The 23,446-nt window shown below is 37.0% G+C and overlaps 2 protein-coding genes across 9 annotated transcripts in view; one reads left to right on the top strand and one right to left on the bottom strand.

The window, feature by feature from the left end:
• The first annotated feature begins 563 nt into the window (after positions 1 to 563).
• On the top strand, positions 564 to 13,059 carry Rnf139 (ring finger protein 139). Its single transcript, XM_027949816.3, has 2 exons — positions 564 to 1,080; positions 10,984 to 13,059. The coding sequence occupies exons 1-2, from the start codon at positions 900 to 902 to the stop codon at positions 12,804 to 12,806; spliced, it is 2,004 nt and encodes a 667-aa protein (XP_027805617.1). The 5' UTR covers positions 564 to 899; the 3' UTR covers positions 12,807 to 13,059.
• Positions 13,060 to 13,605: 546 nt separating this feature from the next.
• The window catches only part of Tatdn1 (TatD DNase domain containing 1), a 33,611-nt gene continuing 23,770 nt past the window's right edge, over positions 13,606 to 23,446 (bottom strand). For 7 of the 8 annotated variants that reach the window (XM_027949884.2, XM_071602137.1, XM_027949865.3 and 4 more), the window contains 4 exons: positions 21,574 to 21,650; positions 17,344 to 17,414; positions 16,048 to 16,174; positions 13,606 to 13,800 (listed from right to left, as the gene is read on the bottom strand). In XM_027949884.2, coding sequence (XP_027805685.1) covers positions 13,704 to 13,800; positions 16,048 to 16,174; positions 17,344 to 17,414; positions 21,574 to 21,650 — 372 coding nt within the window. In that variant the 3' untranslated portion in view covers positions 13,606 to 13,703. Of the gene's footprint in view, positions 13,801 to 16,047; positions 16,175 to 17,343; positions 17,415 to 21,573; positions 21,651 to 23,446 lie in introns of those variants that run through there. The other variant, XR_011704663.1, reaches the window with a different exon arrangement.

The raw sequence follows: 23,446 nt of genomic DNA, 5'->3' as shown, positions 1-23,446 counted from the left end.
TCGTTCCGCCCATCTGGGTAGGACCAGAGGAGTGGGACGGGCACAGAGGAGGTGTTTCCTGGCCGCGCACCCCACACCCAGCCACAGCCTCCCGACAGCCGCCCAGAAGCCACTCTGCGATGCCCTCACCAGGACCCAGGCGGCCTCGCAGCTGCAGTTACTTCCCTTCCCGCGGCTCCCGTCTCGGAGAACCGGCCTCCAAATGGGGTGGGGTAGGTCCTTTGGCTCTTCTCCTCCCAAGCAGCAAGAAGCATGTTTATGGGAGACTTAATGAGATCTAATAAAACGGCTGATAACTTCGGCCTCCGGAAGCATGGAGTCCCTCGCTTGGTAGACGCCGCCGTGGTGACTGACAAACCTGAGGCAGGGCGCCTCCGAGAAGGCGTGTGCCACACGGTGGCGCCCAGACCGCTCGGACCACGCAGACGGGCGGAAACCATGGCAACCCTTTGAGTCGCTCCTGGCCGTGCGCGATGACGGCGTGGGGAGCGCCCGATTATGACGCAGGGAGCAGCGAGGGCTCCGCGTTCTCGCGTGACCGCGGGCGCAGCCTCCGGGCCTCGCAACAGCAGCAACGGCAGAGGCAGGCGGGGTCAAGATGGTGGCTCCGCGGGCGGGGGAGGCGGTGGAGGGAGGAGGAGCCAGACCATAGCCAGCCGGAAACACCGACACCCAGAGACCTCCCGGGGAGCCGCCGCCGCCGCTGCCTCAGCCGCCGCCGCCTCCGCCGCCTGCTCCAGCTCGGGAGACGCGAGCGGGCGGCGGGGCGGGCCGCGAGAGACAGGAGAGGAGGGAGGGTGGGGGCGGAGTCGCCCGCCCAGCCCCCGCCCCAGCCGCGGTCCCGGGCCCTGCCCCGCGCGCCCGGCCCGGCCCGCCCAGCCCCGGTGTGGCAGCGGCTCATGGCGGCGGTGGGGCCCCCGCAGCAGCAGGTGCGGATGGCCCATCAGCAGGTCTGGGCGGCGCTCGAGGTGGCGCTCCGGGTGCCCTGCCTTTACATCATCGACGCCATCTTCAACTCCTACTACGATTCCAGCCAAAGCCGGTTCTGCATCGTGCTCCAGATCTTTCTCCGGCTCCTTGGTAAGGAGACGGGGCGGCCCGCCGGCCGAGAAGTGGCCCTGGCGGCGGGCGGGCGCGCTCGCCTTTGGGAACCACGGTCTGATGCCCCAGAGGGGCCCTTGGCGGGGCGGCGGGGGCAGGAAGTGGCACTAGTCTCGGAGTTGACAGCCGAGCGGTCTCGGCGAGGCAGCCCGCTCGAGCGTGGCACCTGAGAGGGGCAGCGAGCCTGCCTGAGCGCGGCTCCCCGCCTGCTCCTCTCCAGGGGCACGAGTGCCCGTTTACCGCGTCCTCTGCGGCAGCCTTGGAAAAACACAGCGACTCTGCTTGTCCTGGTCTCGCTGTGTGACCTTGGACTTGTGCCAATATGTGGGCCTCAGTGTCCCCCTTTTAAAATGCAGTTTTTGTGTGTTGTCACTTCTGCATCCGCGGGTGAAGTGTCTGCGGTAAATGACATCCTAGCCAAGGAGACAGGGTTTTGAATGTCAGACCTTGAAGCCATTACCAAAAACCCTCACGATTTCTTGTTAGAAGTGTGCTTCTAACTAGTCCTAACATTTTGCATGAAGAAACGGAGAAGGCACTGACATTTGCAGCAGGGACTTCTGCATGTGGATGGAGTGTCAAAAGCATTTTCTGTTTCACTCTCCATCTCCATCTTCACGTACATCACCAGAGTGAGAAGCATTTTTTTTTGTGTAAAAGAATTTTTTTCAGTAATCAAAACTTGGCAAATTTTATTGATGAGGTAATTCTTGTGATCAGTCTTCAGCCGGCTAGTGCTTTTGAAGAGTTGCTGAGGGCAGGCTGATACTGAGATCCTTACCAACTGATTACCCAACTGATTCTGAAAGAATCACAAGCCATCTGTTGCTTTATGCTTACAAAAAAGAGTGACGATGAAGATTAAATTTTTTTTTTAGCGATAAGTAACATTTTACAATAGTCTGGGGCTTTACTTTTTCATAGTATTTTCATTGATATGATTTAACCTAACTATCAGACATCCCTCAAAGGTCGGTGGTTTTATTCTCATTTTACAAATGAGGAAACTGAGGGTCATAAAGGTTAAGTGTTTTGCTGTTGGTACACAGCTGGTATGTGTTTGCCAGAACCTGGGCTTAAAGATCCTTTGACATTAAGTATGGTTTACTTTCCTCCTCAGTATGTTGAAATTCAGATACAGAACGGTATACTAATGCCCACAGACTTATCTTAAAACTAAACCCTGTAAATGTGGTGTTTTTTAGCACAAGGCTTTTTAATAACCCACTGGCTACTTAATTCCAACCATTCCTATTTTCCTTCAGAAAAGTATACTATCACTGTTATTAGTAGCAAAAATAGGACTGTGTTTGGTAGAATTCTGCATATTCACTCAAGAAATAGTGGAGCCACTGCGTTGAACATCCTTATGGCATAACTACAGATTGTCAGAGAACCGTAAGGGACCTGGTATTTTAGTGCAGTACTCTGTTGAGCTTCAGCCTATGCAGCTTTAATAAAAAAGTAGTGTTTTCCTTAATTAAATCATTTGTAATTTAAGAACATTAAGCAAAGTAATCTGTTTTACTTATGCTTTCTAATTTTTTTTTTTTAATAATCATGGAAGTTTTGTATTTGAAAGTTTACAGAAGAACTTTTTGGTGAGTTACTTAAATGCTCTGTATCTAGGTTGTATTCTTTTTATAAAGATGGATAATGGTGGTATCTCTTAGGGCTTAGAACAGTAAATGAGTTAGGATGTAACCTTTTAAAACAACACTATGTAAGTGTTAGCTGTTAGTAACCTTCTTTACTTTAAAAAAATATTTTAATGTTTCAGTTAAGATCATACATTGTTACATATATTTTGGTCTTTTGAAGACATCAGCAAAATGTTTATTTGAAAATTTTGACCTCAGAATATTCTCTGGGTCAGTTTTTGTGAGAAATATTTTTCAAATCTATCATCTTGATTGTTCCTTATATCGTGCCGGTGTAATTGTGCTAATTTTTCATGTTTGTAAGAATGAAAGTTACTGATTCCAAACATTAACTCTAAATAAAAGCGGATATATATATTTTTAAATGACAGGCGGGTGTGTAAAAGATACTAATGGTAGGGTTGGGGTTATAGCTCAGCCATAGAGTGCTTGCCTCGCACATGTGAGGCACTGAATTCAATCCTCAGCACCATATAAAATAAATAAAGCAAATATTTTTTTAAAAAAAAGATACTAATGATAGTTGAAATTAATTTTTCTTCATTTTTTTTCCTCAGTTCTAGTCAGAACTTATCAATCTCACCTTTTCACACATTACCAGTTTTTTGTTGTTGTTGTTGTTGTAGTGTTTGAAGTGTTTATTCCTCTCTGCCTGCAAAAGGGTACAGCAACTGTACTTTGAGTATCAAACTAATTAGAGATTTTAGCAGGTCAGAAGGTAAAGCATCTCATTTTGGAGCTTCAGATATAAAGTCATAGGACATTATATAGAATGTTTAAGAATTTAAAGGTCTTTTAAAAAAAATTTTAGTGTATTTTGTTGTTGTTTAGGTGGACACAATACCTTTATTTTATTAAGTGATGCTGAGGATCAAACCTAGTGCCTCAGACTTGTACTCGTTTAACCACTGAGCCACAACTCAGCCCAAGGCTCTTTCTTAACAAGTGTTAAATGCTAAATGAAACTCAGTTCAGAGCAGCATAATTCTGAATGAGCAAACTTGTATCCAAGACAGAAAATGCAAGCATAGAAGTTTGTTTTAATAGTATTACTCATATGGTGGTAGGTAATTCATTGAGTTGGCAAAGGGCTTTCTAAACACAAAAGAAAACTAAAAAATGACAGGGGAAATCTCACAAATAAGAGTACATAAAAATGAAAAACTTATTTATGGCAAAACAAAATAAAAAATCCTTGGCTGGGGGTGTAGCTTAGTGTGGTAGAGGGCTTGCCTAACATGAGTGAGTTTGATCCTCAGCAAAGGCTTACCCCCCCCCCCCCAAAAAAAAAAAATCTTAAAAATGACAAACTGAGGGGAAAATAGTAAGAGTTTTACTGTCAATTAAAAAAATTTTAAAAACCTTATACTCACATGGGCCTTACAGTTCACAATAAACAAAATACACGTGGTCATTAAGCAAAAGAAAGCATGACTTAGCCTCATCTAGCATTTAAGAAATACATTCATAATAAAATTTCACTCTTTAGATCGGTAAAGAGTTCACATTGTGATTAAAAAGTACTTTTGGCAAAGTTATTATTTGAAAAAGGAAAATTTATATGGTTTTGGTAGGTCCTAACTTCTGTATAAAACCATTTGGCACTGTCAACTTGACATTTTCTCTATACCTTTGAACTCATGGTTCTAGTTCTGTGGATTTGACCTAGAGATTATTGCTGTACAAAGGCTGTGAGCAAGGATACTCATTTGAGCACTACTGGAAATAATAACAATAAGAAGCCCAAACTTTAATGTGTATTAGATGGAAATCTGTTCTTTGTATTAGGCCTTGCCATATGATAGAGTTCTTGAAAAGAATGAGATCGTTATTTGTGGTACTGAATGAGATAGTTAATTTTGGTGCCGCAGGTGTTTCTCAACAGTGGCACTGTATACATTTCAGACAGGGTAATTCTGTGTTGGGAGGGTGCTGTTCTGTATATTGTAGGATTTTTCTTCCCACTGTATGCCAGTAGCACACCCCCAACATGCACACACACAGCCAAAACTGTGTCTAGATTTTGCTGTAAGTTCTCTGAGGGGCAACTTCAGCCCTTGTTGAAAATCGCTGGGATAGACAAATAAACCATAGTACAGAATATACAGTCCAGAAATAGACCATCAGTCTATATATAGAAACTTGATGTGTTTCAAGGTAGAATTGAATCACATTGAGTTAAATATGGTCTAATTAGTGGTCATTTACTTATTCATATGGAAAAAATTATACTGGACCTTACTTCATGTCTATAAAGTCAGTTCTTGGTGAACCTAATACCTAAATGTAAAATGCGGACCTTAAGTTTTTAGAAGAAATGTGGATTTTTTTCAACCTTAGCATAAGGGGGAAATACTTTAAAAATACATAAAAGCAAATGTAGAAAATAGATTGATAAATGAGGTTAAGATTAGAAACCTGTTAATCAAAAGACAGCATCCCCAAAAAAAGCAAAAAAAGAAGCTGTGTATATATGCATGTGTGCTTAATAGTTTGTCAAGATGTACAAGAAACTTAGTAAAATAGCATAATACAGAAAAAAACCCCAGTGTTTATCCTATTCTCACCAACCCAGAATGCTTCCACTTCTGGTCACCAAAATGTGTATGTGGATTTCTCCTTACTATCAACCAATTCTGCAACACATTCTTCAGGGATGACCACTGGGTGTCCTTAAATTTAATGCTGACATGTACCATCAGAACCCACTGGTTGTGGGTTCAGTTTCACAAGATTGCCTCTTAACTTCAGGTACCATTCACAAACACAGGTTGTGGCATGTGTTTTTACTATGTATTATAAAAACTGGACAAATAGATAAAAAAGATGCATAGGCCAGGGAGGACAAGGGGAGGAGTGTGGCGCTTCCATGCCCTCTCGGGGCCCACCACTCTCCAGGAACCTCCATGTGACCAGCTCTCTGGAAGGCCGCAGGACCCAGTCCTTTTGGGGTTTTGTGGTAGTTCCATTATGATTATGATGGTCAATGATTGATTAAATCATTGACCACTGATTTAGCAACTCAACCTTCAACCCTTCTCACCTCCTCAGGATTGGGGGGTGAGAATGGCACCAAATATTACAGGCTTTTAATCGTTTGATTGTCAACCAGTCCCCGTCTGAGCCTATCCAGGAGCCCCTCAGCCATCTCCTTAGTATACAAAACAGTCTTGTCACTCTGGATTCAAAAGATTTTAGGAGCAATGTGTTAGGAATCTGGATGAAGATCAAATATAAATATATATTTCACGGTACTATAGATAAGTAAGAGACTAGAAAAACTTGGTTAACTCTTCATTTAATGCCACAATAGGGTTTGGCTTTTTCTTTTTCTTTTTTTTCCCTAAATCTATGTTTATGTACTTATAATAAAAACACACTTGTTACAGTTTTAGTTCAAAGGCAAAATTTCATTTACTTATTTATTTATTGGTAATGGAGATTTAACCAGGGGTGCTTTACCACTAAGCTATATCTACAGCTTTTTCTATCTTTTGAGTCTTAAATTGCTGAGGCTGGCCTCAAACTTGTGATCCTCCTGCCTCTGCGTTTTGAGTTGCTGGGATTACAGGTGTGCACCAACATGCTGAACACACACACACACAAAAAAAACTGTCATGAATAAAAGACTCAGAATATCAGGGTTTAAAAACTAAAATGGGAGCTTGATAGCAAATTTGTCTTTATGATATAGTTTTTTCTTTATCAAATATACTAACAGATTAACAACCTCTCAAGATGCTTTATTTACTTTGTCCTAAATTTCATTGTTTAGGGTTGTGTTGGGTGAAAGTACTATTCACATTTATTGCTGTGCTTCTCTCTCTTTATCAGATCTTGAAGTGTTTTCCACAGCTTGCTTTAGATTGTTTTAAAGTTATTTAAGGGATCTGAAGAACTGTACATATCATATCTTATTTCCTTTTAATTTTTATTTATTTATTTTTTTGGTACCAGGATTGAACTCGGGGTACTCAACCACTGAGCCACATTCCCAGCCCTATTTTGTATTTTATTTAGAGACAGGGTCTCACTGAGTTGCTTAGTGCCTTGCAGTTGCTGAGGCTGGCTTTGAATTTGTGATTCTCCTGTCTCAGCCTCCTGAGCCACTGGGATTATAGGTGTGTGCCACTGCATCCGGCTCCTAATTTTTAACCATAAGTTTGAAGAGGTTGAGAGTGAACAGATTTAACACACACAAAAGAGTTAACTGTTGTGTGAATGCAGGGTGGGTTTTTTCTCTGCTCGTTTTTTCCTCATTTTCTTATTTTTGTTAGGTTTTGGTAATCCAGAATCCAGATTGAAAAGGTCCTGAACTCTTTCATGAATTGAGTTCATCCATAGCAACCTCAATGAAACTATGGTCACTGGAGAATTGGACTGAAATCCCTGAGTTATGGTTTCTCTGTGTCCCAAGGTGGTTTTTCTTTATAAAGCTGGTCATTTATAAGTCTTACTAAAAAGCTATCCCTGGACTTTATTTTCATAGACCTACAGGATAAATACCAAGAGTTTCACGTCTAAAGTTGTGAAAATGCCAGGAAACTTTGATATTATTAACAGTACTCCCTAAAGATCACCAGAGAGATTGTTACTTTGAAGACTTATTACTTGGAAAGTAGATGTTGTTTTCTGTAAAATGAGAGCTGATTCTTCCCACATCTCAAATATAGAAGCATGAGTATTAAAAAGACAAATAAAAAAACCTCATCTACCAACCAACTTTGGGTAGGAATTAAAACAAGTATGCTAATCTTGAAATGTTTACTCTTTATTATACCTTGGGAGTGTGATTTAGTCAGGAAAGAGTAGTTCCAGATTGTTACTTCCTAGGTCATATCCAAATGTTGAGGCTGTAGTCTCACTACATTATTTAATCCTATCCTATCCTTTTTTTTTTGCTTTGGTATATTTGCATAAAGCAGAATGGTACTATTTATCCACAAGTGTCTAACACCCAAATCATATTTGTGTGTAAAAATCACCTTCAGAGAAAAAACATGAGAATAAAAAGGATTGGTTATAAAATTACAACAAAGCTCATGAATAGTCACTGGAGATGATTAATTTACCAACTGGAATAGCACGTTGACAAAATCATTTATAGTCCCTGTTGACTTTCTCCCTTTTTAAGTGGCATAAAATAGAACTTTTATTTTTATTTTGACTCAGCTTAGAAGATTAGTTCATCTTTGTCTCAGGAACAGTACTGAATTTTATTTTTCCACATAGAGAAAGTAAGATCACATATAGTATATAGTAGGCTCAGTTCATTCCATTTCCTTGTTACCTTGCATGAAAAAAAGTTTCTAATTCTTAAAAGAAAAAGAAATCCATTTCTACTGAAAGCGCCCAGATCTCTGCTCTTTGGGACCGTACTAGAGGCCTATTGGGATCGAGAAGCAGGTCATTATTATTCAGAGGTTTATGTATGTTCCAGTCATTTGTGTCCTTTTGCTTTTTTCACAAGTGACCTATAACACAGACACAGGATAAATTTTAAGTCTATGGGCAAAGTCATCACTTAAAGCAACTGGAACATGCCCTGGCTTTTACATGTAACATGTTGTGAAATGCTTCTACTGTAACATGCAGCCTCTTTCTTGATAACATGAAGTACAATGGCCAGGCAGGTGTTTAATTGGAGTTTGTAATTTTTTCTGTATCTCAAGGTATGGTTTCTTAACTTTGAACATTATGAAATTATGAGCCAAAATAAACTTTTCCTCTAAGTTCATTTTCTCAGGTATTTTGTCATAGGCAAAACGTTAACTAACATATTCCTACATTACAAGTGCAAAACTCAAAACTTCTAAAGCCTAACTCACCTTAAACCAGAATGAGTTTTTCCTTGTGATTTCCAATTTCAATTGAAGGTACTATTATTATTCTACAGGCCCCACATCCTCAAGTTTTGCCAATTAGTTCCTAAATTCTACCAACATCTTTTCCTCTCTCTTTTTTTTTTTTAATATTTACTTTTTAGTTTTCGGCAGACACAACATCTTTGTTTGTATGTGGTGTTGAGGATCGAACCCGGGCCGCACTTATGCTAGGCGAGCGCGCTACCGCTTGAGCCACATCCCCAGCCACTCTTTTCCTCTCTTAATGATACCAATCAGTTTGCCGGGGCCGCTGTGAGCCAATCATCAGCTGGCAGCTGGAAGTTTACTGGGGCCCCTTCGGCTGTGGCTCTCAACAGTCTTTTCCTCTCTTAATGATACCAATCAGTCTGTATCTAAAAACTCATCTTATACAAATCCATCCAAAGTTGTCGCCAAATTGCCTTTATTAATTTCTTTACTCAAAATACATTCTTCAGTGGCTCTGAAATTACAGTCAATCAAAACCTACACTCCTTGTCTTGGCATTCAAGGATCCAACTTTTGCTATTTGCTTTAGAGGGGTATTGCTCTCAATATACGCACACATGCACATATACACAAATGTGTCACACTTGTTTCCCACACACATTCCTTACTCTACCATAATTACATCCGTGTTTACAATTCTCTCTCTGTCCCACCAACCTTCCCTAAACTGACTAGTCAGATTATCCATTCTAGGAACCCACTTTCTTTGACAGTGACTTTTCCTTCAGCATACGTACAGAATTTAAGTGAATCACTTAATAGTCATGCACCACCTGAAATTGCAGTTTGTACTTATCTGTATCATCTACCTTATTATACAATAAGTCCCTGATAGCTGGCAAGGATTCCATCTTGTGCATCAATGGATCCCTCAATCTGTGTTACAAAATAAGTTCATTACTACTCACTGGAGAAGTAAATGGTTCTGCCACCTGGATTATGTTTTTTAAAGGCATTCACAAAATACAGGCTGCTTGAAAAATCAAGTTTGTGATAATGCAGAGCTGCTCATCATGTGGAAGAAGACGGAGATGAGAAAGGGTGACCAGGGACAAAATATCCCCTTGAAAGGGCATGCCCCAATGACCTACTTCCTCCAACCAGGTCCCACTTCCAAAAGTTTCCAACACCTCCCAGGAGCCCATTAAATGAAGTGTCCATAGATGGATTAATCCATTCATGGAGTCAGAGCCCTCCTGTTCTCATAGGATCTGATAGGACCCAAAGGTCCTATCTCTGAACACTGATACACTGGGGACCAAGCCTTAGACACATGACCTTTTGGGGGACATTTAAAATCCAAACCATAAGAGAGTTGAACTAGGTGAATATTTGGATGTCATTCCCAAAATTAAAACCTTGTAAAATGTGTCTTATTATAATCTCATTTTTTTAAATATTTATTTTTTAGGTGTAGATGGATACAACACAATGCATTTATTTTTATGTGGTGCTGAGGATTGAACCCGGGTCCCACCCGTGCTAGGCGAACGCTCTACCGCTGAGCCACAATCTCAGCCCTATAATCTCATTTTAAAAAGTATTTTTTGCCAGCGCACAAAGAAAGATGGGGCCACTGTATGTCATCAGGATGTTTATATGATAGTCATATGTGGAGTGGAGGAGAGGAATGTTACTATTATTATTTTTTAACGTGTTTTGATTTTCTGAAAGTTACTTGTATAATTTGAAAAATAAAAAGGGTTGGCTATTTGAAGAAATTAATTCAGTAATGCATAGAGAAAAGGGAACTTTGCACTTTTGAAATCTGAAGGAAAATATGTTAAAAAAAAAAGTGAATTTGGACCCTTGGATAATGCTCAAATTTAAGGATCAGGAAAAATATAAGAGCTGGTAAGGATTCACAACTGGAAGAAAAGGAGGAAATTAAAACTTAAACTTGATTTCTTGAAGATTTTTTTAAATGAAAGAATTATAAGATTTAATGGACCAAGTGTTTTCCATTTTGGATATTTTTAATTAACAGTTTTAGATGGAGTTAAATTTTCAATGATTATGAAATTACAAAGGACATATTCTTCTGAGGTTTTTTTAACTTATTAAAAGATACATATCCTTACAAATGTGTCCTGAAGATAATTTAGGAATTTCATGCCTGACATATAGTATGATGGAATTTACTTTGGAAATTAGAAAAAAAGGGGTGAGATTTTTTAAATTATTGTTAGGTTTGCTTTTTAACCTTGACTTTACAAAACCTTATTGGCCCTTAAGCCTAAGTTGTCTTAAGGCTTAATGTTCATAACTTTGGAAATATTCATAATTAAGTAATAATTATTAGTATAAAACACATTTCATTCAAATGACCTTTCCTTTTTCTTTTTTAGGTATATTTGTATCCAGTATTGTTCTTATTTTGTCACAGCGATCACTTTTCAAGTTTTACATGTACAGCTCAGCCTTTCTACTAGCTGCAACTTCAGTGTTGGTGAATTACTATGCTTCTTTGCACATTGACTTCTATGGTGCCTACAACACATCAGCTTTTGGAATTGAGCTGCTTCCTCGAAAAGGGCCCTCATTATGGATGGCACTCATTGTTTTACAGCTAACATTTGGAATTGGATACATCACACTACTCCAGATTCATTCCATCTATTCACAATTAATTATTTTGGATCTCTTGGTTCCTGTAATAGGCTTAATCACAGAGCTACCCTTACATATCAGAGAGACTTTAGTTTTTACCTCCTCATTGATTCTCATATTAAATACAGTGCTTGTCTTAGCAGTGAAACTTAAGTGGTTTTATTATTCCACACGATATGTTTATCTTTTAGTGAGGCACATGTATCGAATTTATGGATTACAGTTATTGATGGAGGACACATGGAAGAGGATTCGTTTCCCAGATATACTTCGAGTCTTCTGGCTAACAAGGATTACAGCTCAGGCCACAGTGTTAATGTACATTTTAAGGATGGCAAATGAAACTGAGTCCTTTTTCATTTCTTGGGATGATTTCTGGGACCTCATTTGCAATCTTATAATTAGTGGATGTGATTCTACACTAACTGTCCTGGGCATGAGTGCTGTAATTTCCTCAGTAGCCCATTATTTGGGACTTGGAATATTGGCCTTTATTGGATCAACTGAAGAAGATGACAGGCGGCTTGGCTTTGTAGCACCTGTTTTATTTTTTATTTTGGCTCTTCAGACTGGTTTAAGTGGGCTAAGACCAGAAGAGAGACTTATTCGCTTAAGTAGAAACATGTGCCTTTTATTAACTGCAGTCCTGCATTTCATCCATGGAATGACAGACCCTGTATTAATGTCTCTCAGTGCCTCCCATGTATCATCTTTTCGTAGACATTTTCCTGTTCTGTTTGTCTCTGCTTGCCTGTTTATTCTTCCTGTTTTACTTAGTTATATTCTTTGGCATCATTATGCACTAAATACATGGTTGTTTGCAGTTACAGCCTTTTGTGTGGAACTCTGCTTAAAAGTAATTGTTTCTCTCACTGTCTATACACTGTTCATGATTGATGGCTATTATAATGTCCTCTGGGAAAAGCTTGATGATTACGTCTACTACGTTCGTTCAACAGGCAATATTATTGAATTTATATTTGGAGTAGTAATGTTTGGAAATGGGGCTTATACTATGATGTTTGAGTCAGGAAGTAAAATTCGGGCTTGTATGATGTGCCTACATGCCTATTTTAACATCTACTTACAAGCAAAGAATGGCTGGAAGACATTTATGAATCGTAGAACTGCTGTGAAGAAAATTAATTCACTTCCTGAAATAAAAGGAAGCCGCTTGCAAGAAATAGATGATGTATGTGCAATTTGCTATCATGAGTTTACAACATCTGCTCGTATTACGCCATGTAATCATTATTTCCATGCACTTTGCCTTCGAAAATGGCTGTACATTCAAGATACTTGTCCAATGTGCCATCAAAAAGTGTACATCGAAGATGATAGCAAGGATAATGCAAATATCTCTAACAACAATGGCTTTATTGCACCCAATGAAAATGAAAATCCAGAGGAAGCTATAAGGGAAGATGCTGCTGAATCTGACAGGGAATTGAACGAAGACGACAGTACAGATTGTGATGATGATGTTCAAAGAGAAAGAAATGGAGAGATTCAGCACACAGGCGCAGCAGCTGAAGAATTTATTAATGATGACACTGATTAAAATAGCATTTACTAATCATTGAGGTATTTGTTTAAAATTCAGTTCATCCAAAATGGAGTAATATGCTTCACTTCAGTGTGTAACCAAGCACAAAAACAGTATCAATGTTGAATCTGTGAATGGTTTTCCGTTTACTGTGATGTGCTACTGTAAATATACCTCTTTAATTACTTCTGGTCTCTTTGGTGACCTATTTAAATTTGTGTACATTATTGTACATAGAATAAAATGTTTTCACGTTTTTATGACAAAATTTGAACAAATAGCTTTTTAATAGATAAAATAATCATACAGTGCGTCAACTGTGCCAAAAATTCCTCAATGAAATTATATAATGTATCTAACTCTGGACCCTAGTTTTTCTTTAAAATGGGTGGGAGAATGAAATTGCAAATCGGGAAATCACATTAAAGTCAAGGAAAGACAGTTTGGATCAGAGGAGAAAGGCTATAGAATGTTTTAGGACTAGGAGAAAAATGAGCTAGCTAGATGCAACTGAGAACTTTTTTGAACTTGGAGTAGCAATGTAGTTGAGCTGGGTTCAAAAGTCATGAGACAGAGGCTGTGAAAGTTGAGCAATAGGCTTATATCAACTAAGCTTTGATATAGACCAGACTGTACTATTTAATTTTTAGGTAAAATCAGTCATTCTGTTTGAAGTATTATAAAATTGTATTTTCATACTTGATTAAATTACACAATGAAAATAGGTGTGATCTAATCATTTTAAACTAGAGCATTAAATGATATTAAAAAATCTTGATCTGATTTTATAGATAAAAATTGAAGATGATACCTATTTAGATGACATCCAGAGAATTTTCTTTATTAAAACTTAAAGTCAGTTTTATCATGAAATTGTTACATACATGATGGAAAATGGAAGATATACCAGTATCAGGAAAAAAATAATTTAATGGTGTTGTTATAGAGTGTATTGGCTAATTCAAGTGGATCTTCATCTCTTACTGCTGACATTATCTCCAGTATTTGACTAAAACAAAACAAAAAAGGATGGTTAAATTTCCAAGCATGTATTCTGTTCTAAAGGTATATAATATTTTTTTCACATAAAGGAAGACCTTGTACTACCTTTAACAATAAGCTTAACAGTTGTTTTTAACAATATCAATAGAAAAAACTTTGTAGCAGCAATTAGAGACAAAGTGCTGAAGCTGACTTGGGTAGAAATAGAACCAAGAACAGCATCAAGTAAGTTTAAAATTGGCCTTCTATACCATGTGTACCACAATCATGGTGTTAACCCAGCAGAAAGGAAGCATCCTTTAAAACTGTAGGTCATAACACTTCAGTGAGTCATGATGGAACATTTTAAAAATTAGGAGGATATGTATATTGCATGTAATGAGGGTAAGTACTTTTCTACTTTGGGTTCAGTTTTATTTACATTTATTTGTATATAATGATAATTGGGAGGACGGCACCCCAAATTTTCTTTATACAGACTTACTAACCCACTATTTGAAGAACTAGTCCTTTAAAGATACCGAGAAATGGCTACATAACCACTAAGAATGACAGCAGAGGAAGAATAAAGTGTGGTTGAGGGTGAGGGCTTTATGTTCCTATACTTTCTGTCCTGTAAGACAGAGAATAGCCCATGGGTCGGTCTATCAACTTTCTTTACCTAAAATGATAATTGTCAGTGTTTCCTTACTATTACATATAGGTAAGATACATGAATTAGAAGGTTCTAGTGTAAATTAAACATTTAGATACTCTTTGTAATAAGTTTTCTGTTCCCTTTATGGGTATCTTAACTGTGAACACCCAAAGGAATTGGTAATACAAAGTGTATGGCAATCTTCAAACATCTCTTGCCATCTAGTCTATTTTTATGTGGTTTCAATGGCCTAAAGCTGAAGTTATTTTTTTTTTAATTTTTTGTAGTTGTAGATGGACAGAATGCCTTTATTTTATTTGTTTATTTTTATGTGGTGCTGAGGATTGAACCCATTGCTTCACACATGCTAAGCAAGTGCTCTGCCACTGAGCTACAGCCCCAGCCCTGAAGATATTCTTAAAAAAATAATTAAAAATGTATATTATCCTTGAGAATTCAATGGTTTTGTTTATATAGCACACCAGGCATAGGTTTTCAGTTATGCAAGATCTGTACAATCCTTACTACCTATCTCCTTTCCTGTCCTTCCCCACACTGATTACTAATGATACCTTAAAATCATGCCATTCTCCTGTTTGAAATCCTTTGGGTCCTGATAAAGTCAAAACTAAGGTTGTCATAAAGACCTGGACAATCCAGCCTCATTCTGCTGCCTTCTACCTAAACCATGCATCTTACTTATTCCCACACTAGGCTCCTTGCTGTAGATCAGCCAAGTCTTTTCTGTGTCTGCCTTTGCTCAAGGTGTTTGTCTTTGACTGGCCTAATTCCCAGTTATGCTAAGTAAACAACTGAAATGTCACCTTAAAGCACTCCTAGTTCCTTTCAAGGCAGACAGTTGCTATGTCTCTGGTCCCAGTTAAATTCGATATGTGCCCATTAACATGGTAAAACTAGCTTTCCTAGTTTGTTATAAGATTCACTGTAGCTTTTGACACGAGTGAGTATTTTCATGTGCTAAAATTATAATAAAATGACTCAAGTTACTACATTTTAGGAAATATACTATGAAGTTCTGCCCCCCTTGTTAAATTTTTTTGATTGGGAAAAGGAAATTCTTTCATTTATCATTTTGTTCTAAGGCTTAAAGAAATGTGTGATTTCCTAAGGTGGTCAAATCATTTAAAATGCAAATATCATTTAAAAAAGGTCTGCTAAGGCTAACTGATTACAAACAGCAGCAATGAAGTTACATAAGAATAAACTTCAACAAGGTAAGGTGATATGAATAGTTTTAAGATCCTACAAAATGATAGGTGACCAATTAGATTTTTTCATTGCTAAATTAAAAGTCATTGAATTGAGAGAAAGTGAATATAGGAGCTGAGATAACAGCAATAGGTACAAATTCAGATTCCTCCAAATCACTATTAAAATGACCTTTGACCTGAACTTTAACTTTGGGTCATAAAGATGTGTCACTGCAGATTCATTATTTCTAACATGTACCATTGTGGTGTACATTTGTTAAAGACTGACCCGAACTTGACTTGGATTTTATGAAACGTTGAATTTTGTTCCTTGAGTTCATTTTGTAAGTGGCATTTGGTGGTTATTGTCAATAATTTTTAAAGACCATAACAGCAAAACACTTACATTATATGACAGGGTTCATTTCTATCTTTTAAACAATGCCCATTTTCCCATTTCTTTTTTGTAGGAAATGAAGTTTTTACATATTTTGATCCAGCATGTGTATTTTTGACTCCACACCAAGGTGCATCTAGAGTTAGGTAAAGAAGTGTCTGTTAAAGGGTTTACTTTTTAAAAATTGTTTTCTTATGAACATTATTAAACAAATACAAAACCTTTTAAGTAACAAGCCATTACTTAGCTTCAAAGCAGTGAAATTAATGCATCTGAAAACAGTTCTAAGAAAAGCACGAGATAAAATCCCAAATTGCATCTTAAACATTAAGACTCACTTTTATGTTATATTTAACAAAAGACCTTAACCTAACAAATATTGTAAAATTATACATGCTTTAACAAAAGATCTAAACCTAAAAGAAATACAATTCTAACAGGAAAACATTTGAGATAAATTTCTATAGTGCCACTTCTGAATGTGAAACTGGCCTTGAATACTACTTTGATCATTATAATAGGTTACATATTTTACAAACATTGTACTTTTAATGGAATCTTCTCATTTCATGACTTCCCAAGGAAATAAAAGTAATTTCTCCAGAGTGGCTCAATCTGAACTTTAAAGGCAAGGTATAAAAGCCTTGAGCCACAACATTTAGATAAATTTTAGCTTTTATCTCTTTTATTTTAAATAGATTCTAAAATCTTATATAAGTTTTCTCAGTTTACTTTAAAAATGTGGCAGAAGTAGACATTATAAATAAGACATTTGTTAATGTTTTTAAAAGAATTACTTAGGTAATTACTTATATATTTAGTTGTAGATGAACATAATATCTTTATTTTACTCTAAAAAAAATATATATTTTTTTCATATGGTGCTGAGGATCAAACCCAGTGCCTCACACATGTAAGGCAAATGCTCAACCATTGAGCTACAACCCCAGTCCCAATTTTTTTATTTATCTTGAAGCTCTGGATGAAGTCCTGAGTTAGATTCCTTATTTAATTAAATATTCATATAATTACAACCTCTTTAGTTATCATGGATCCTGACACACACATACCCCCCACTTATTTGTGTTTTTGAAGTTTTCAGGCTTAGCCAAATTTCTAAAATTGAAAATAAAAACCACTTGCATAATTCTTCACCAATTAAAATAAAATCTTTGGGGAAGTATAACTGTTGAAGCTCAGCATGCTATTTTAGGATATTTAGCAGTGATGTTGAAGTCACATTTCCTTCTCTAGCTATTTTCTGGAGGGTAGTAAGTATGGTTTAATATGAAAATATCAACTTACCAGTTTCAATCATTAATTTTTCACTAGGTATTGACTTCAAGACTTCCAAATTAGCCTCAGTTTTCAGTGAGCTTAAAAAAAAATAGTGTATATTTACTTTAAAGGTAGCATTTAGTGACTTTTTCATATCATAAACATTTAAATTTTTAAAAACCAAAACCCCGTAACAAATTTATTTGCAATGTATTTTCGAAATTTTTGTATATGTACACTCATTCTTCACAGAATCCAAATTTAAATCATTTCAACTAGATCTGCCTTTAGAAAGGATATTTTTTCAGGTTTATCAATTGATTTTTCAATAGTTTTTCTGTATCAGTCTAAGTAAAAGCTTAACTTTTTAAAAAATTTATTTGCATAACTGAGAGGTGTTCATAAGGCAGTTAACTTTCATTTTATTAACTTTCATTTTCAGCCCCTGAGACACTGGATTACTGCTCCTAATTCTTCAGCATCCTTTAACAGAATTAGGTATCTGTACTCTTGCCATGGTTTCTTATAAAAAGGACGAACTCCACTCTGAATCTGTCCATGGCTTCAAGACATGCTTTAGGCCAGTGTGAGGAGATGACCATAGGCAATGTACCTTTTTGTCATCTGGATGGCATGATAAGTAAACATGCACTGAGGAGTTGCTACCTCTTCAGCCTGGGTGCCCAGAAGGAAAACGCAACCTGTGGCAGCCAAATTCCAAATGATCCAAGACCAATGACTGTGGATCTGAGTGCTTGCTGCAATTTGCCAGTGAGGTTTGGGATGGTTTACGATATAATTTGATGACAAATAATACTGTCCTTGTATTTTAAAATAATTATAAATATTAAATCATTTTTAGAACAGTTGTATGTTCATAGCCAAACTGAGCAGAAGGTAGACATTCTAAGTAACATCTCATGCCCCCGTGTAAACACAGCCAACCACACTCTAAAAATCCACAATACAGTGGTACATTTGTTAGAATTAATGAGCCCACATCAAAACATCATCATGGCCCATAAGCCCACAATTGACATTATTGTTCGCTCTTGGTGATATACATTCTGTGGGTTTGGACAAACAACATAGATACATCATAATTTCATCTGGAGTAGTTTCACTGTCTAAAAACCCTCTGTGCTCTGCCTATTCATCCCTCCCACACACCCTTCTTAACCCTGGAAACCACTGATCTTTTTTACTACCTCTTGAAAGTCATCCAAAAGAACAAGGAAAATAAAACAGTAATCTTTGCTGAAATCGGTAAACATTTGTTCTTTTTCTATTCTTTTAGTGGACAGAAAGGAGGAGGTAGGGGAGGAGGGGACAAGAAATCAAAACTAGTAAATATTTGTTAACCTTGAACCACAACATAGAAAGCACATGGAGAAATGATAAATGACATGTTTAAATGCTTTTAAAAGTTATGTGTCTGCAGAGACACACATTAAAAAGAAGCAAACCACATTTCTAAGAACCTGAGAATGAGATATAGAAAGCTAGGATAAAGCAGGGGATAAAAACAAGAGTTGTTTGAAAAGTCTGGGTAAAGAAATGATGGGGCTCCCAGATTACTTATCTATGGTTGAGGAAGGAGGAAACCTAAATCAGAGCGCATCAGAGAACAGTAAGCACAAATGAGTAGAGTGCAGGGGTGAGGTGGGCTGAAATGAAGACTGACTGCTGTGGGGAGACCTCTAATCCCATCTTGCTCCAGGACAGTGTCAGGTACGGTTGTCAGTCCCTACCCCACTTTTCCAGCAGAGACCAGAGGATCCCTTTTTGGAGAAATGAACCAACCAGAAAAAGCTCTCTATAAAATGGTATTTGGGAATCCCTAGTGGAAAAGTCAGTTCGCCATCTGAGCCTCCCAACTGATGGACTGTCTCCTACAGCACTTCCAAGCAGCTATTTTTTTTTTTTAATAGACAACGAAGAACTGCCATTGAAGAAAGCCCCAATGATGAGAGAATAAAGGAAGAAATAAAAGCAATCAAAACATTTTCAACTATAATTCATATCTTTAGAGATGAGAACTCACTGCATCTGTTAAGACTGGTATTTTAAAAAGCTTTCAAAGACTGAAAACAAAAAGAAATATTTAATTTTAAAAAGGTTGAAAATAAAGCACTTTTTATAAAAAAAAAAAAAAGCAGAAATACAGATGGAAATTGTAGAATAAAAAGAATATCAGACTTATCAATCTGGGATACTAAAAAAAATATGAAGAAAATTCTCCAGGACTGATAGAAGCCTCCAGCTGGAAGAGGCCAGTAAGAGAGCAGCATAGAGAGGGACCAGAAAACAAAATAAGAACATCAAAACACATCTTTGCGAAATTCTATAATACCAGGCATAACTAAAATCTTCCAAAGGAAAAACAAGGTCCCCAAGAAGACACTGGGAATCAATATATCAACTAACTGTTCACTATCAACTAGAACCTACTGATCAAACAATGTAAGTTCTCAGTGAAAATGATTTCTCATGTAGAATTTCATGCCCAGGAACCAAAAGTTGGTAGTTTCATTTGCTATGCAGGAAAACTTTTAAGAATACAGTAAGTTCATTTTAAAACATGCAAAAATCTCAAAAACTTTACTTCTCATGAAAACTTTCTTAGGAAACAGAGAATTTAGACCACCAAAACAAGTAATATTGGGGGCCTCAAAATAGGAGTGCTATCAGACAAGACACTAGTCTAAACAGAAAGAGCAGGGTATGGAACTAATGGAGCTATCAGATTATCTAGATAGATTTCCTCATGGAGAAAAAACAGATAAAAACATTTTGTAGAACTGTGGCAAGTATTAGAGGGCCTCAAAGTTTGAAGAAAACCAAGAAAAGTTACTTCAGAAAAATAAAAGTGGTATACCACATGGATCAGCAGTCAAAATGTATATAAAGACATAATGAAAACATTGAATATGCATAAACTCAAAAATTCTGAAATAACTACAATGGAAGGAATAATGGAGGTGGAGTTAGTGCGGGATATAAGAATTCCAGTGCTTATAATGAGAATAGGCAAAGGGGATGAATCATAAAATAAGAGTAGATGCACATAATTTGGAAATACTGTGACATACAGCGAAGTGGTTGCTCTGGAAGAGCTGACTTAGAGGCTGGGGCATGCTGGGTGGGGTTTGTGATAGTTGCTTATAAGTCCTTAGTCCTACTTGACTTTTTAATCACTATGCATGTATTCCTTTAAATATTAATTTATAAATTAAACCAAACCATGAATTTAAATATAAGACTGGGCACAGTGGCACATGCCTGTAATCCCAGTGGCTCAGGAGGCTGAAGCAGGAGGACAGAGTTCAAAGCTAGCCTCAGCTAAAGCAAGGTGCTAAGCAACTCAGTGAGATCCTGTCTCTGAATAAAATACAAAATAGAGCTGGGGATGTGGCTCAGTGGCCGAGTGCCCCTGAGTTCAATCCCCGTTACCCGACCCCCCACACACCCCAAAATGTGAAAGAGGCATCTAGAACATTTATATACTGAACTCTATAGCAAATAAGTAATTCCATTATTCTATTCCCAAAGATTTTAAATTATTTAATCAGAAAAGTGACATTGGAAAGAAACACTGAAGAGGGAAAGGAGTCTTGTACTATACTGTGATTTATTTTAATAAGCTACACTGACATCCTGTGAAAAGATCCTGGCGGAAGCTCTTATACGTCTGACACAAAACCAGCCCAGGCCCAAGCTATGCCAGTGACTGCACTGGTGTTTGAGGTTTAGTGTGGGGTTACAGCAGAAAGGTCACAGAGCCAGAAGCCAGAGGACACAGGTTCTTAAACTTGGGAGTAACTTTATACCTGTTTCTTAACTTATTTAAGCCTGGTTTCTTAGCCTACAGAGATATATAAATGATTGTCAAAGAATAACCTTTCTCCCATGATCAGACATGACATATATATGTATATACAATGCTATAAACCATACATTTTAAATAGATAAAATGACTTGGGAATAAATCGGATTGTTAGAAAAAGCTAGCTGCTGATTTCAGCAGACTGTTTCTATTATTAGAACACAGTAGAAGTCTAAGACTTTCAGGCTTTCACTTGTAATGGTAAATAGTACTGTTCCATTTCTTACATAAATACTAAAATTCTTGGGCCAGGATCAATGAAAAACACACATACTTTAATAAAAAATAAATATCAGCAATTCATTGTAAAACAATTTAAGAAACATGCTTAACATAAAAGTTAAAACAAACAAAAAACCTTAAGAACGTACCAACCATTAAACCCTATATAAAGATCCAAGTCAATCAGAGCAGCTGCTGCTTCCTTGGTACCATCAAATGAATGCACCTAGGGACATACAGGCATAATTTTATTATAATTATTCTTTAAAATTCTACATAACACTAAAAGACTTCCTAAGCAAAAATAATAGATGCATGTAAGGGTTTGGGGATCATAGGGTTTCAGATGTGGTAGCCCCTACAATTTTAATTTTCACTAAGGTTTCACAATTATAACCTATTGTCATCTCCAGTGATACAGCAAGGGATTAGCTGGCTAGGATTTCTCTCTAGAGTGCTGTGTTGGTGTCTGCACCAGTATCACCATAGAAGGGCAGTCATGTTTCCAAGCTTGGAAATGTCATACCACTATTGAAAACACTGAATTTTTCTGTTTTGAGTATATTTTTTCTAGAATAGAAAAAATTTAAGAGGCAAGTTTTAAGAAGCTCTATAAAGAGGTAAGCTTTAAAAATGTAAATTGTTACACAGTCAATAATATTGACTTAACAGGCAAAAAGGAATGAGATAGTATTTTTCACCTTTAAAGACATAGGGGTTCACATGTAGTTTTTCATTCTTCAGGTATATTTATGTAATCAATAATAACAAATAACAACAGCACTTCCTTTACAAACAAGATGATGTCACATTACTGCTGAGTCCAGAGAATCTGAAACATACTATGGCTAACATCTCCCAATAATTAAGAAATTTGTTACACAGCTCTCCATAAAGGGATTATTCTTTCCCTCACATTTTTAGTCGACTAGAAAACACAACCTCAATTAATGGCAAAATAATTTTTGGTAATTTCTTTTTTACTAAAAATCAAACATTTACATTGGATTTGTTGTTGGTGGTGTTAATTTTTTAAAACTATTATAGAATCATCCAAGTAAAAGCTTACTTAGAAATAAAGCAAAAGAGAGGTGGAGTCTGCAGGCCATAATAAATACCACTGGCTATGCAAAGGGCATTAAAACCTCTCAATTCCCAGGTACAGTTCCAAAAGGATAAATTAGAGAGTCAATAAATTACAGAGAAAATGTACACAGTAACATTAACTCCAAAGCGATATAGAATACATACATATAACAAATGGTACAAAAAATGAGGCAAAGGCTAAACACTGAGAAAATGCACATGAAACTCAAAGACAGGCACCCATACATAATGGGTGCTCAGGGCTATTTCCTCTCCCCTTGGTTGGCACAGTAAACTGATTTTATTATACCTGGAATAATAGTTTGTTTTTTTTTTTTTTTTTTTTTTTTTGCTAGAGAGTCACTGAGACTCTCCTGAAATTGTATTTGAAAATCTATATATCTGAACATTTTTCTAAAGTGAATTCTCAAAAACAGTCCATGATTTGAAAAGACTAAAAATCACTGTCATTGATTTCTGAACTAGGTGATAGTCAGATGTTATTTATGGGAAATGTCTGAAAATCAGTGACTGAAATGTCCATATGGGAGCAGTATTTCAAGTGAAATATAAATTATAGAAAGGAAAATGAGTCTCTAGATCAGAGAAAACAAATCTGAAACTAATAGTGAAATATTTTAAGATATTATACAAATATATAAGTTTCTCAAAATTTAAACTGAAGAACATTCATGAATGGCTAATGGAAGAGACAGAAAAAGAATATCATGCGTAGCATCAGAATGTGTAGAAGTAAATTCATGGGGTTTTCCTGTGAATAGAATTTTATACTCATTCTTGTACATTGAACAAAGAAAGTATAATTGAAACAGTGTGGTTTCTGTGTTTCCTACATCTGACCCATAAATCCACTAGTAAACTTACATGTCTTTCAAATAATGGGTGTAGAACTGACATCTGAATTACTTTACAAGC

The sequence above is a fragment of the Marmota flaviventris genome, chromosome 15, assembly GCF_047511675.1.
Source record: "Marmota flaviventris isolate mMarFla1 chromosome 15, mMarFla1.hap1, whole genome shotgun sequence".
NCBI lineage: Eukaryota > Metazoa > Chordata > Mammalia > Rodentia > Sciuridae > Marmota > Marmota flaviventris.
Note: the sequence above shows the minus strand (reverse complement) of the source record. Positions and strands in the feature narration are given on the sequence as shown.